This window comes from Gymnodraco acuticeps, unplaced genomic scaffold (assembly GCF_902827175.1).
Source record: "Gymnodraco acuticeps unplaced genomic scaffold, fGymAcu1.1, whole genome shotgun sequence".
NCBI lineage: Eukaryota > Metazoa > Chordata > Actinopteri > Perciformes > Bathydraconidae > Gymnodraco > Gymnodraco acuticeps.
This window is the reverse complement of record NW_022989890.1, coordinates 357109-373422: the sequence shown is the minus strand read 5'-3', so window position 1 is coordinate 373422 and position 16314 is coordinate 357109. Positions and strand designations below refer to the sequence as shown.

General features: G+C 41.4%; 1 protein-coding gene across 1 annotated transcript in view; it reads left to right on the top strand.

Moving 5' to 3' along the window:
- LOC117536219 (protocadherin-16-like) overlaps nt 1-16314 on the top strand; it is an 84830-nt gene that overhangs the window by 2875 nt on the left and 65641 nt on the right. The window contains exons 2-4 of the mRNA XM_034201007.1: nt 11506-12345; nt 12463-12660; nt 12800-13573. Coding sequence (XP_034056898.1) covers nt 11524-12345; nt 12463-12660; nt 12800-13573 — 1794 coding nt within the window. The 5' untranslated portion in view covers nt 11506-11523. The remainder of the gene's footprint in view (nt 1-11505; nt 12346-12462; nt 12661-12799; nt 13574-16314) is intronic.

The following is a 16314-nucleotide window of genomic DNA, read 5'->3' as shown; positions in this document are numbered from 1 at the left end:
AAAGAGCGAGGGGAAAAAACACAAAGCATTTTCCCACCCAAATGTTGCAGCTCAATCAAAAATTATCTGTCTTATTGTATCCTAGAATTGTTTTTTCCTGGGTTTTGTTTTTTTTGTGCAAGGGAAATTAGTACACCAATCGGAAAGTGACTCAGACACTTCCTCACACACACACACACACACACACACACACACACACACACACACACACACACACCACACACACACACACACACACACACACACACACACACACACATACATACACACACACACACACACACACACACACACACACACACACACACACACACACACACACACACACACACACACACAGTGTTACATGGGTAGATGACAGCAAACCGAGCAACTAAAGATTGTTTTCCTCTTTCCCGGCTCCACAAGTAGCTAGTGGAATTATTTACCCTCCATCTTTCACTAACTGCACTTTGCTGATGCCTGGGGTTTGTGTTGGTGTCTTTATTTACCTCTCGGACCACCGTCTAAGCCATTACATAAACCCAAGACTCAATATTGAGGGGATTTCATGAAATGTCTGTTTATTAGGCAGCATGTAAACTATAACCAGTGTTAAGCCTCAATATGGCGTGATGGAGTAGCTTTGATTTCCTGGAAAGCCACTTTTGTTTGCATCATCCATCCACATGAGGGCCAGGCAGTTATTAATAGCTTTAGTAGTAGAGTCGGAAAATAAGATTCCCATTGATAAGAAATCCCCAGTGCTGATTGCTCCACATTTCATTAACTTCACCCCTTCAGGGCCTGTTGGTTGCCATGGCAGCTACAATCACTAAGTCTACCATCTTGCTGTGATTATCATCATGACATTTAAAGTAATTCCCCAAATCATATTGTAATTATAATGTGGCTGATCGGTTGGTTTTAATTACCTATGTAGCAGACCTTTAGGCATATTGGTGCATAAGCAGAATTTCTTAAATATGTATTACATAAATTAACAAAGATAAAAGCATGGTTTCATAATTTGTATTCTCTCTCTTATCCTCCTTTAGCAGTAACCTTTCCGGCTTGTTTCACTTTTCATTCTCGGTTCTGCAACAGAAGGGAGAAAAAGTTTGAATTATGAGGCTTGAGTTCATTCTTTGCAATGTGTTATCAAAGAAACGTGTTAATAATAAATCAACTCTGGCAGAATGAATCAAACCCCGATACCTAATCATCCTGAGTCATACCTCATATTTTCGCACTGCAGCTTTTTCTTTTCCTGACAGTGTACTGTAGCCTTCCCAAGAGGAAATACAGATGTTACCTTTATACTTACAATATGAAGACCCATCTATCTGCTGTTCTGGAGAAGATATTACTGTATGACTGCCTCAACCAATCAAAGGAAATGACTGCACTCCCCTGTCAGATGCAAAGTGATTGACTAGCTGGAGTTTTTAGATGGTGAAATTCAACTTTTGTTTGTTCTGATGCCCAGTTCTGAAGTAACCGCCTTCATCCTTATTCATGGTCTTTTTCCAGGCAGTAGGGAATGGATCCTGCTGATCAGGTCAGCTGAATGGGAAAGACTACAGACACTGGCTAAATATTCAAAAACATATGTCTTTCCAGTGGAAGGCAGTAGATGCTGTCTGTCTATAGTGAGACTACTTTTGGAATAGTTCCACTTTCCTTCAGATAAACCAAGTTTCCAATGTTTTGACTTACTACAGTGCAATCTTCAAATTTGGATCAAATGAACTGGCCCCGATCACACCTTCAGATTCGGCTCTGGGATAATGACCGTTGGAAATGGGTTGTAATATTCCTGGAGGAAGCTGCAGATGGAAGTTCTCTAAAGTGTGGTGTTGTCTCGAGTTTCCCATCCTGTGCTTCTCAACCGTGGGTGACATTGGCTCCCGGTTGCCAAAGTGTGGCTTAATCTGAGGAACTCTGGGTTTCTCATTGTTGCTATAGATGGTTGAAAGCAGTGAGTTGGCTTCTGTGCATGTATTTTGCATGCAAGGAAGTGTGTGGCCTCTGAATATACTTGTGTAAATCTCATTTGTGGTGCAACCAATGGTTTATCATTAACAGTAAATACACTGAACAAAAATATAAACGCAACACTTTTGTTTTTGCTCCCATTTTTCATGAGATGAACTCAAAGATCTAAAACATTTTCTATATACACAAAATAACCATTTCTCTCAAATATTGTTCACAAATCTGAAAAAATCTGTGATAGTGAGCACTTCTCCTTTGTCGAGATAATCCATCCCACCTCACAGGTGTGGCATATCAAGATGCTGATTAGACAGCTTGATTATTGCACAGGTGTGCCTTAGGCTGGCCATAATAAAAGGCCACTCTGAAACGTGCATTTTTGCTTTATTGGGGGGGTCTGGGGGGGTCCGAAAACCAGTCAGTATCTGGTGTGAGGGGTAGGGTAATGTTGTGAATCGAGTGGCCTGTGTTTGTCGTCCATAACATACGCCTGCCCATACCATAACCCCACCACCACCATGGGCCACTCGATTCACAACATTACCCTAACGGTTACCCTAACAATATTTGAGAGAAATGGTTATTTTGTGTTTATAGAAAATGTTTTAGATCTTTGAGTTCATCAAAAATAAAAGTGTTGCGTTTATATTTTTGTTCAGTGTATATCAATGACTTTGTTGACTAATATAATTGTTTAGGCTATAACATTTCCAAAAACAGCAGATGTTTAAAATGTTTGCTTGATTAGTCTCTTAAATGTTGTTTCTCATTATCAACAAATTAAATAATTAGAAATAATGTTAAATCTAATCGGTTCTCATAATCGATTTAGTTATCTGTGTGTAGTATATGCAAACATGTTTTTGAATTAGCTGTTGTATTATTTTCATTAGTCATGAATATATGAATGTGGGACTGGTTCTGAGTGAAGATGAATGACATGTGGTAACCGCTGCCCTTCTGGGTGCATGACGGATGATACACTTCTAGGTTCTGAGGCAAGCAGCGAGAGGATGTGTGTGTGGTGTGTGTGTGTGTGGGTGTGTGTGTGTGTGTGTGTGTGTGTGTGTGTGTGTGTGTGTGTGTGGGTGTGTGTGTGTGTGTGTGTGTGTGTGTGTGTGTGTGTGTGTGTGTGTGTGTGTGTGTGTGTGTGGTGTGTGTGTGTGTGTGTGTGTGTGTGTGTGTGTGTGTGTGTGTGTGTGTGTGTGTGTGTGTGTGTGTGTGTGTGTTGTGTGTGTGTGTGTGTGTGTGTGTGTGTGTGTGTGTGTGTGTGTGTGTGTGTGTGTGTGTGGTGTGTGTGGTGTGTGTGTGTGTGTGTGTGTGTGTGTGTGTGTGTGTTGTGTGTGTGTGGTGTGTGTGTGTGTGTGGTTGTGGTGTGTGTGTGTGTGTGTGTGTGTGTGTGTGTGTGTGTGTGTGTGTGTGTGTGTGTGTGTGTGTGTGTGTGTGTGTGTGTGTGTGTCGTGTGTGTGTGTGTGTGGCGATCTCCCTGTGTTTTTTAATGAAGTAAGTGAGATGAGCTTCTGGTGGCTTCAAACACTTGCACAGAGCTGCGAGCTGCATGTAGGGCACCGTGGCTCAGGTACTACAGCGTGTTATGCAAGTTAAAGGATTCAGATCCTGGATGTGTGTGGGTGGGTGGTGTGAGACTAAAGCAGTACAAATAAAAAGTTGGCTATTGATAAATGTTTTTTGTTTCATGGCATCTTAGAGATTGGGAACAGTGGCCTTTAATAGCATCAAACATGTAATTAGTTTGCCATTGATATTACTGTCAGAGAATCAAAGCGCCATTGATCAGTACTGAAGTTAATTGTTGATTTGAAGCCTCACACCATCTATCATATCTCTGTATTTTGTCATGATTTGCATCTGATGTTTATTGATGTCTGTTTGACTTTGAAAAACAAATTAAAACAAAGACGGACAGACTTAATTCCCAGGCTTAGCACAATAAATATAATGGAGTAACATGATACAAAGGCTTTCTCTTAGAGAACAGCTGCCGGCGCGCCACTAACTCAAGGGTTGACGGATAATTGTATTACTAATAAGCTAAATCGCCATCCCATAATCTGAGATAGAGATGCCAGACTGTCTTTCCAAAAAAACCACATGGCATTTCTGTTCGGAGGATACTGACCTCTTTTCACCCTAAGAAAACTTTGCTCTGTTAACTGGCAGGCTGTTTTTTATCGCTCTGATTAATGTTTATGTTTTTTCTGCCATGACCTGAGAAAACGTTCTGCCCGGTTTGCTATTAGGCTGTGCCACTAATTATGAAGTTTGCTGGAATGTGTTAAAAGATTAAAGTGTGTGCTTGCCCGTGTTAGTGTGTGTATGAGTTACAAGATGGATCTACTGTTTCCCTCTCTTGATCCTGTTTTGGCTATTAGCTGAGTGTTTTGTCTGTTCACTTATCCTCCGTTTGTTCAGTAACCCATGCTGTTATTCTTCTGATATAATACTGTGTGTGTGTGTGTGTGTGTTATTGTATTCATCAATAGTGGGGACTTAAGTTCTTATTTCCAACTTGGGGACTTACTTCCCATATATCCCCACAGCAGTCCCCGCAAAGTTAAGCATTCAATATGAGTTTGAGGGTTCAAATCAAGACTGGGTTAAGTTTATGTTAAAGTTTTGAGCTATACATTTACGATAAGGATAACCCCACAGGTAATTAAAGTTAACCAATTAGCTGACTCTCAAAACTACTACACAATCACCAACAGGAAAATAAGTAATTTAGTATTCATTACAATCGAAATGAAAAGAACAACAACTCTAGAGTAGGGGTTATTCACATCAAATTACATCCAAATGTAATCCATTTCATAAAGGAATTTGTTTGAGCCAAATAAGCGTATTTATCTCATTTCACCAGTGAGGTAATGGAGTTGGAGTCAGGGACTTGGTTCAGCTCGACATTTGCCCTTGTGGGATATTAAACATGCTCTGATGGGGAGGGGTGAGGAGTGATGGTAGATGGCAGCTGTTGCTTCACCTTCAGGGATATCTTGACTCACCAATCTTTTTTTCTACCCTGCTGACCTTGTACTCTTTTCTTTTATATTATTATCTTTTCATATTTTTCCTTAATTTTCAGCCAGTTTCTAAATGTTTCTCTTCAAATAATATACATTCAAACACACAAAGACTCACTCATTATAGAAACCAAACCCGCGGCACATTCACTTGGCAGTGTGGCCTTGAAGGTTGAGGGGTTAGTGAATCACCTCCGGCTGTGTTTTCACTTGCTGCATGGCTTCACTGACGGTCCAGAGGGTACATTATTTATGTGGGTGCGTGTGAGTCTGCATGTGTGTGTGTGTGAGATTCAGCACTCACTCAGCTTATGGTTAACTTATTTATATTCCCGTCTCTGACACCGTGGCAGTGTTTCTTTTAGGAAACCTCATTCAGAATCAAACTTCTCTTCTGAATCTCTAGTTCCACTTCTTCCTCTGTTCCTTCCATCTCTGACTGTCACTTTCTTTCTTCCTCCCGCCTGTTGGGCAAAATCTAGGACGTTTTGTCACAGGAGACCTGATGCAGTTTGTAAGCATTATGTGACTGTATTCCAGCCTGACATCCACAGTGAGAGTAAATAAACAAATCTGAGTCATCGCAACAGCCTTGAATTGTCTTGTCTCTGCTACAGAGTCTCGGATTCTTATGCGGTTGTTTTTCCCAAACTCATATCCACATGGAGTTCAGTAAGAACTTTAGTGAAGAGATGCAAGTCTTTCAGAGAAACAAGTTGAGCTTAAGTAGGAGCAGCATAGCGAATTGTGACAGATTTGATAACTTAAGGAGTCATGATTTAAAATGTACAACGGCTGTGAAGACCATTTTGATGATTTTCTTGCAGGTTAAAAACGAGATGCAACAGATGAATGTGGACACTCAAGGGATGTTAAAATTTAAAAAGTCTGCACTTATACATCACTTTCCCATCATCATTTCACATCCAAAGGAGAGTATAAAGCCAAACAATTAGAACATATCTCACTTTCCTGATACCTTTTGAATTGGAACAAAACATTTCACATGCACGCAACATCCACTTCCTTATTCCAGAGAATAGGACATGTGTCTTCTCGTTGATTTTTTCTACTCTGCTCTTTGGAATAGAACAAAAACTGCAATATGAAACTAAAGTGTTCAGTCTCAGTAGGCTCCTGGCACAGAGGCACGCTCTCAATGTGAACTGACTAGTCTCTGAGATGACGTGGCCCCCCCCCCCCACATACACTCTGTGTCCACTGATGTCACTGACATGGACATTTATGTAGGAAATAAGTAATAAAATAAAACTCTAGAGCACAACTTCAGGGACAGAATTAAACAAAGACTTTCACAGAGTTATGGTAAACTGGGAATGTTCCAGTTTGGTTCCCTGGTACAAGAGATTTTAGTTACTGGTAAACGTCGGAGTTAGATATTATGATACAATATCGAGTATCATAGGACTCTTGGTTATACAAGGGCGAACCAGAAACAATTTGTACCTCATGTCAGTTGAGTTTTACCAATATTTCTTTCACGTTCCCCTTTACAGTATTCATTTGTGGCTGGGTTAGTTTTCACTTTGTATCAGATCAACCAATTGACCTCCAGCGTAACCAAGGAACTCACTTCATCATAATTAATTCAAAAGTGCTTACTTGTATTCTACCCTTCTCCACAAACCAGATACATAGGTTGGGTTTCTCAAGTTGTGAGAGCCTTTACGGCCGCAGGGATCCCCTGGGTGAGGTAATCCAATTGTATGATACAGTCATGAACTCTCTTGGCACATAGTAGTATTATTATTGAATTATTGATTGTGCTTTAGTGCAGCACATATATTTCAGTGTGTCCAGACAGTGGACGTCTGGCTGAGTGAGGGGCTGGTGTTACGATACTTTAAGATTTCATTTTGCTTGAGTCAGCTATGGAAATAAATTGAAACTGATATCCAACTTTAGTGTAGTCTGGATGAATTCTGGGAGGAAGGAAAAGGCACAAGTTGAACTGAGGAAACGTAGTTATAGGTGAATTGAATGGGATTTAAATACCAACGCACACACACAAGACACACATGCATATGGTCATAGTTCTAGTGACAGCTGGTTTTCAAAAGGGACGTCTATATCCAGAGATCCGGGATAAGGCGACTCAAGGGGGGGACAGGGGTCATAGTTGTCGTCCCCCTAAACACACACACAACCCAAACGACATGAAAACTGAGATGCTAAGCATTCCTCCATCCTTTACCCCCCACCAGCCTCGCAGCCCCCCCTCCCTCTTCTCACAAAGCCTGCTTCACCACAGCCTGGCCTAACCTTTTATTCTCAGTCATTTAATGAGTTGGTGTCGCTTTAGCCACCCTGTAATTGTACACTTGCTGAGAACTGTCATAAAACTTTTTTTTTTGTTACGCTATCAAATGGCACTAAAACTACAACCATCTCCAATCCTAACACCATATAGGGCACAGGCTTGCAATGGTTTGCAAGAAAGCTGTTGCAATATGAGAACATTTGTTCTTTAAACCTTATTCTTTTTGCTGTTGGGGTTTTCAATGTGTGAAGATAAAGTTGAATCCACTGTCTGGCTGTATTTTTTTGAATTTCTCAGCCTTTTTCTTTACGTCTTTCCCCTGTCTGACTTTACTGTCAATCATAAGACTTTGCCAATGTTTGTTCTGGGTTACACAGAAGCAGTTGCAGGGCTAAATGAGTGGCTGCCAGCTATCTACAGCCAATGCCAGACCTCTCAACTGCTGAGGAACTAGCTGAATGCAATGCTGTTTCATCAAAGCACACAAACATGGTTGAGATAGAGGCGGTTGTGTGGCCGTTTCTTCCTTGGAACTATGTGACTTTTGGTCCTGTTTAGCTTGGCCCACGGGTAGCTATAGCGTGCCCTACTATATCTGCTAAGTCCATTAGAGGGGACTGGCGGAGGGAAGGAGGAGGGACAGACATGGGAGGGATACGGAGATAGAGGGGCCTGCTCAGAATTGGCACTGCGTGAGGAAAAGCTATTCCCCACAACTGAGATACGACAAAATTAACACATTCACACACATCCTCGTACACATACTCTTTCAAATAGTCACATCCTATAGAAAAAACACTATGGTTTTCTATTATATGGTTACAGCACTTAGGAGTGGAGGCCCGTGCATTTGAGGCTTTGAGGCTTTGAGGCTTGCGCACAGCAGAAGGAGATTATGGGGGTGCAATGCCAGATATAATGTGGCTGAGACTGCATGGAGCCCTCCGGGTCTGACCTGCCTGTCAATGTGGTCGCACAGAGATGATGTCACTGCTCGCTTGCACATGTGTTGTGCAGCCGTACAAAAACATGGATGTACAAAACCCCATTCAAGCAGACAATACAGGTTCAAACTTATTTGTAGTTTATAACTTTTTATTGAAATGAAGTTAGAGATACACACATTCATGTACACTTTAACATAATCTATCATTATAAGCAGAATGTTATGAAGAGTGCCACTAGAGGGAGTGAATCAGGTGGCTGTCTTTTCAACTTCCCTTCTCTTCTGCCAGTTTCCTTTCAGCACAAACTATATTTGAGGCATTGCTCTATCCATTCATCATCAGTTAGTGTTTTCCAATGTAAGCACAAGAGTATTACAGCACACGTAAAAAGGGAGATGATGTCATGCACCGACTGCTTAATGACAGATTGCAGCCGTGCGATGTGTTCATCAATATAACCTCTCACTGACGCTCAACTGAAGTAATGAGGGAAAGAAGATGTAAAGAGACACACATGTCTCTCCTTTGAATACACCCTTTCTTACTTTCTATTAATCAGATCGTTGGTCCCTAATGGCAATAAGGCATTCGAGACAAAGCCATAATCACTCGTCAAAATGTAACTTGTCCAAATCCACTTTTTCCTACAATCTTTGTCCTCCCTGTTGTTCTCAACGGTTGCAATATGATACTGTAGGTAGGAAGGGTATTCATTTTGTCACAGCAGGGTCTCCAAAGGCAGCAATAAGTCTTTCTTAACATCATTACACCCCTAATTATCTCTGAGACTTTTCCTTTTTCAACTTTTTTCATTTACTTTTTATCCTGTGCTTATTTCAGAAAGACAGTCACATAGACTCAAACACACACAACTACTCACACAGCAAAAAACAACAAAAGAGAGGTGTTACGTGCTCAGGCTCAGCTCAGCTTCCCTCTTTGCGTAGGAGTTCAGCAACTGTCCGCTGCAGCCGTCTGGACCAGATGTAGAGGTCAGCGACCAGAGGGGCCAGCCTCAGTGTCCCTCTCTCTGTCCCAGTGGAGCTATAGACTTTATTAATCCCTTCTCCTTGGAGGGCTCATAAACTACCGCAGAAGGTCAGGGTCAGGAGGACTTATGGAAAGGATGATTGGAGGAAGATTAATAATATATAAAATAATGTTTTTCATTTGCTTTTATATTCTGCTCATATATAAAGAATTTAAATATTCTTTCAGGAGTCTTGTACATTTAGAACCTTAACAACAAAATAGTTTTCACTCAATATTGCCAATGCATGTGAATAATGATGTTTGAGGTACTCGTGCAAACATACATGGTTGTTTTTGCTCTACAGACTTGAGAATACTTGAATGAAATAATTACATGTATCTGGAAGATGAGAACATATTTCAGCTTTTGTATGTGTGTCACAATATATAGTAACTAATTCAATGAATGTTCTTTGACTGCAGAGTGCAACCTTACTCTGATGCTTTATTAGAAAACATCCTCTTGATCTCTTTGGAGCAGCACTGATTTTTTCCATCAACCTGCAGGAAGGGAAGTCTATGGTCCTTTGTGTGTATGAGTGTGCTACGCTATAACTCAACGTATGTGCAGTCAGACACTGCAGCCGACACCAGGCTGGCTTTCCCTCTAGAGGTGAAAGACATTCCTAAAGTTAACTGTCCAGACCGTACATGCACTAGGGGAGTGATTGGCTGAATGTGGCTGGCCAGCAAAGGCCAACAACCTCCATTGATAACTAACCTCCTGTCTGCTACTGGCCCTTTGCCTGCATCACACATCCATAGTGTTGATCATGTGCATCAAACATGAGCTAATCTTTCACATTCCAGAGGGTTTAGGTTTTCAGTATTGAAGATTGTTAAAGCAGCATCCCTCTGGACTCCAAGTGTGATGAATGAGTTTTGTTAGGGCTTGATGGTCCTCCACATTGCAGGATGTTTTCAAGAGTTACACGCTCAATAAATCTTTCCTTGTAAATGGGAGAGGAACATGCATAAACAATTGGTCTCATTTTGAGCATAATGTAAATATTTGTAGACCTCATCAAGGGGTAAAATGAGCCTCTATTTCGTGAGAGTTGGGAGCGGCCATACAGGTTACATTTGTATTTCCAGAATTATATTACAGTGAGCTAAAGTATGTGTGTCAAACCTGGGTCAAATACCATTTTCAAGTAATTATTGGTGTTTGTTTTAACTTGCTGGAATTACCAGATGGTGGGTTAGCTGCAGGATAATGTTCACAGTGTCAAGTGAGTTTTAGATAGCCCTTTAAACTCTTGCGAATGCCTTTCTTGCAGTCAATGTGCCAACTGATGAGGCAAATCCACACTTCTGACACACCAGGAACATAAAGAACATCTTGCAAAAGAGTTTGACCCTAGATTGATGCATGCCTTTGTGGATACTTGCAGCATGTGTATCTGTTCATGATTAGGACCAGCCTATGACTGATAAGATTGATATAGCATTAGCATGAGGAGGAGATTATCTTTATGGATTTGTGCAAGATTTAGAGTTTGGGGAACATAGAGGCTAAGCTTACAGTCTTAAATGACTGCTTTTACCATAGAGGCTCTTCTGAAGCCGCCATATACTTAAGTTCCCATGCATTCCATGTATTTTTTAAGTATGTCTGTGTTTTTGTGTGTGTGTGTGTGTGTTTAAGGATATGCAAACATCAAATCTAAATATTACTAAGGATCTTGATGCCCATTTCAGTGTCTTTAATGTGTTTTCCCTTTGTTTATGACCACTCTGGACACTTTAAAATGTTTTCATCCATTGAATGAAATGTGTTATCCTTCAGATACATATATAGTTTATGACTCTGTCCTCAATGTGGTCCAAGCAAATGTGGATCCGGGACAGATTTAGCCTTCCATGTATGTGCTCTTTCAAATATTCCCAATCCTGCTGAAGAATTATTTCCAAACTCTTATTTATATACATATATATATATATCATTTTCATTTGTAAAAAAGCTCAAATACATCACACAGTGTCTTTTATATAGGTTGTGGATTATTTAAGTGTTAGCACATTGTTATTCAAGGATTACAAATACATACTACACAAAAATAACAATTTGTTTTCATTTTGTGCTAAGGGAGCAAGATCATTTTCAAAATGTATTTAAATAGAGGATAAGGAAAGTAGCTTTCTCAATTTACACATCATAAAATATATCGGTTCTAATATTTTCTCTAATGTGTTTTTTTCTTTCTCTCTTGTTTCCGTCTTACAGGTGTAGCAGAGCCCAGCCATGACGATAACCAGTAAAGGGTCAAGACGGAGGGTTTGGGTCAGCGGACGCTGTTTGTGTTCCTGGCGAGGAACGCAAGTCTTTTATTTATGCATGGTCCTTGTTCTTGTTCAGTCTACAACTGTCTTCGGAGCACTGGAGCTCCAGCTGGATGAAGAGCAGCCGGCAGGGACCATCGTTGGTGATATCAGCGCTGGGTTACCACCTGGTGAAATCGGAGGTCTTTACTTCATCTCGGACCATGAGAGCACAGGCGTCAGCAATGATCTCAACATCGATGAAAACACAGGCATCATTACCACGGCACAACGTCTGGATCGTGAGCAGAGAGACCACTATAGCTTTATCGCTGTCACAATGACAGGAGTCACTATTGAGGTGTCGATCACCGTTAACGACATCAACGACCATGCACCTGTGTTCCCCAAAAAGAAAGTCGTTCTTAAAATTCCTGAGCACACAGCAGTTGGCACAAGGTTTTCCCTGGAGCCTGCAACAGATGCAGATAAGGACCAGCTGACCACTCAAGGCTACGCTATACGAGAGGGTAATGTAGGCCAAGCCTTTAGACTGGAGACCAAGAGAGCTGCTAACAAGGTGTTGTATTTGGATCTCGTAGTCAATGGTCTTCTGGACAGGGAGAAGCGCTCATTATACACCTTGGTCGTTGAGGCCTTCGATGGGGGCTCACCAAAAAGGATGGGATCCATGACCCTAGACGTCACTGTGACGGACATCAACGATCACGCGCCGCTCTTCAATCAGAGCAGATACCATGCTATTATCTCTGAAAGTCTCCCACAAGGCAGCAGCATCCTACAGGTTAGCTCAAGTCTTATCAGGGTTTAGACAGTGATTTGTTACTTCAATAACAGTTCCTGCGCCCGTAAATCCAAATGTTTCAGGGTATTTTCTAATTTCAGTGTCTTATCTTTCCAGGTGTTTGCAACAGATGAGGACGAAGGTGATAATGGTCTTGTCCTTTATGAAATCAACCGGCGTCAGAGTGACCCTGATCGCTCCTTTGTCATGGATATCAAGTCAGGGGTCATCACTTTGAATAGGCCCCTGGATTATGAACTGAAGAGGGTTCATGAACTGGTGGTCCAGGCCAGGGATAACGCCAGCCAACCTGAGGTAATTGCATTATGGTTATTCCTAAGATTCCTAAAAGAAAAAAGAAAAAAGAAAATAATTAACCGTATTTGTCCTCTACAATAATGTAAAGTAGATTAATTTCAGTACTCACTAACATGAATCATGTGCATTTTCTCAGGTTACCAATGCGTTTGTGACCATTCATGTCCGTGACTTCAATGACAACCAGCCAACCATGACCATCATCTTTCTGAGTGAGGACGGCTCGCCAAGGATCTCTGAAGGGGCCCAACCAGGCCAGTACGTAGCTCGGATTTCTGTCACAGACCCCGACTATGGAGAGTACGCTAATGTGAATGTATCTCTTGAGGGGGGTGATGGGAAGTTTGCCCTCACAACCAAGGACAGCATCATCTACCTGATATATGTTGACCAGGTCTTGGACAGAGAGGAACGGGATTCGTATGACCTGAGGGTTATGGCCACAGACTCCGGCACGCCTCCCCTCAGAGCAGAGTCATCTTTCACCATTCAGGTGATTGATGTGAATGACAACCCCCCTCTGTTTGACCAGCAGGCCTACAGACAGACTATTCCTGAGGTTGTCTATCCTGGCTCCTTTGTTCTCCAAGTTACTGCCAGGGACAAGGACCAGGGCCCCAATGGGGACGTACGATATAGCCTCCTCAAGGGCAAAAACTCTCACTCTGATTGGTTTTCCATTGACCCGGTCACAGGGATCATTACCACAGCGACAGCCCTAGATTTCGAATCAGAGCCAGCACCTAGCGTAACTGTGGTAGCAATGGATGGAGGCCGCCCGCCATTGTCTTCCACAGCCAAGGTGGACATTGTGCTCCAGGATGTTAACGATAACACACCTGTGTTCTCCAGCAACTTCTACAATGCCTCCATAAAGGAGAACACGCCAGCTGGGACCTGTTTCTTGGAGGTAAGAGAAACCATAAATATGTTTTTTTTATCATTCCTTCTTTCTCTCTCATTCTTCTTCTAAAAAAATCTCTTTTACTCTTTTTTATTTTTTGAAGGAAACCTGGCATTTATAATTCTCATGGGGCGCACCGTGTTGGCCATAACACTATTGTCCTACTTATGCAGCCAAAACCAAGTATTCTCTGTCTCCCCTGTACTCTCATCTCTTTATTCACTCTCTTTTCTCTCACACACTCCCCTTAAGCTCTCTCTGATTACTCCCCTGGCAACAGCCTGATTTATACATCAATATAAAAGAGTATTGAAGTCAACGTTTTGACCGAACTGAAAATCTGTCTCAGAGTCCTCTTTCAGGAAAGATTGGTGCACTTGGAAGCATGTGATTCATAAAACCTAGGGTATGAGATGAGAAGCCAAGCCATTCAACATGTTCATTTAGGGGTACAAATAATTGTAAAGGTACGAGAAAGAAGAAACAGATAAAAGGAGGCAGTCTATACCTGCATTCCTGAATTTACTCTGTGCACGTATGTCCTCTCTCTCACCTCGTACGGTTGCCGTGGTAACCAAGCCATCAGCGTAGAGTGAGCCCTTGGCATCTCGCGGCAGCTCGGCTGTATTGCTTTTATCTTGATTCCAGCAGCTCTAATATATAAGGAGGACCTCTCTTGAGAAATGAAAAAGGATGACTGGCTGTTTGTCTTCCAGCTAGGTCTTAACTTGGTATCATGCACCGTTTAGACCAACTGTTTTTACAGGTTGGCTAAACCCCAAAAATAAAAATGTCTGTTTCGTAGCATTTTCAAGAAAGACTGCTGCCTGAACATAAAAGTGCAATGGCTTTAATAAATGTCTTTAAACCCCCAATCATACCAACTGGAATTAGATAAATAATGGTGGTTGAATTTCACATTCTTGCAAGTTCATTAAGCATGTATTTGGAAAGGATGGTTGGTATTCAGTGGAAATTGGCATATGGGCTTACTCCTTAGGGAGGATTGGAGATGAGGGAAGTACAAAATGTAATCAAGAGGAATGAAGATGATTTTAAATAAGATTATGAGAGGTGGATTGACCTTTGAAAGGAAAGCGAAAAGAAAAAAAGGGATGTGGATAAAAACGGCCTCAACATGGTCTTTTTCTGAGGTGTCTTTACCACCACTGGTTCACCAATGCTGAATTATTGAACCCTTTAAATTGGTCATAATGAGGCTCTGTTGAATTATTATGTCCCTCAATCAAGAACCCCATAATGTCAATTCCAGCTGTTGCCACCGTTGTTATAATCAACATTTTCTAATCCTAGCCAGCAGTGATTCTGGCAGTAGGTACATGCGTAATCCCATGCAACACACTACGGGTGGTTCTGATGCCAGAGTGAGTGAATACGGCTTGAATTGCTCATTCCGGCACGTTCCTCAAGGCTCGTTTAAACAGAGCCAAGATTCCCTGGACAAGAGTCTCCCACAGGCCCCGCCATTTAGAGGATAATGGTATTTGGAGTAAACTTTTTTCCTGGGCTATTGGAATATATTTCCATTCAGATAGGACACACACACTTATGCTAGACCTTTTCGTTTCAGTTTTGTTCTGTATTTTCTCCTTTTGCCTGCCAACCAACTGTCGAGATTGTGGAGCATTTGGAATTTTATTCTGTCAAGATAGTGACAAAGTGAAGAATTGGGTCCGTTGGTCTCGTAAGCCTAGTTTACATTTTTCCTGTGACGTTATTTGGCAGCTGCATTCAGGTTGTGAAGTTTCGTCACGTTCCTTATAGAGTCAAGTTGAAGGCACAATGTTCTCAGAATTGTGCTAATATTTACAATAGATAACAATCACATTATACTCTTTTGGCTGGCTCAGTAACACTTTTGGACACTTTGTGTAAAAATTGTGGAAACTCAGCAAATGTTTAATATCCAAACAAGGAAATATGTTATCAGATGATGTTTTTGAATAACTGGGACACACAGAGTAGTTTTTCAATCCTTACGCTCTGTCTCTGTTGTTCTTCTTTATTTTCTCTGTTTCTCTTTATCTTTCTTTATATCTTTTTCATGATGTGTAATTTTATTTCACTCCACTCATGCATACACACATTTATACATGCATCAACAGTTTCAGGAAGTTTCTTATCAGTTGGGCTACTATAGTAATCTGTAATGTGCTGCACTGTTTATACAGTCGCGACACAAAGGAGTTATTTATTTCTTGGTTTCCCTGCTTTCCTCTTCCCCCACTTCCTTAAAGTATTTCCCAGGCAGGAGATGTTAGGCTGCTTCACTCAGTTTATATATGTGTGTGTGTGTTTGTGTGTGTGTGTTTGTGTGTGTGCCGGCATGCACATTCATCTTATTGGGGTTCATATCCTGAGAAGGTAAGGGTCATGAGAACAGCGCGAATTGCGGCTGATGATGATAAGTGACAAGCATATTTTAGAATGAAGCATTTTGATTGTTTAAAAACTCTTATTTGAATGCAAACATAGCTGAAATAATCTGATCTGTGTATGGACTGATTGAGTTTTTCAGAGACTAAGCGTATTTCCTTCCTGTGTGGGTTGTACCTTGCCGTTTTTGTCAAATCCAAGGACATGCTCACTTCCAGCATGACCTGACCGCTGGGAAGCCACTGTTGATCTCACAAGAAGTGACATGCATGCTCTTGCCCAGCCACAAATGTAGAACCAACAGACAACAGACACATTGATGAGCTGCCTGCTAGAAGACACATTAAATC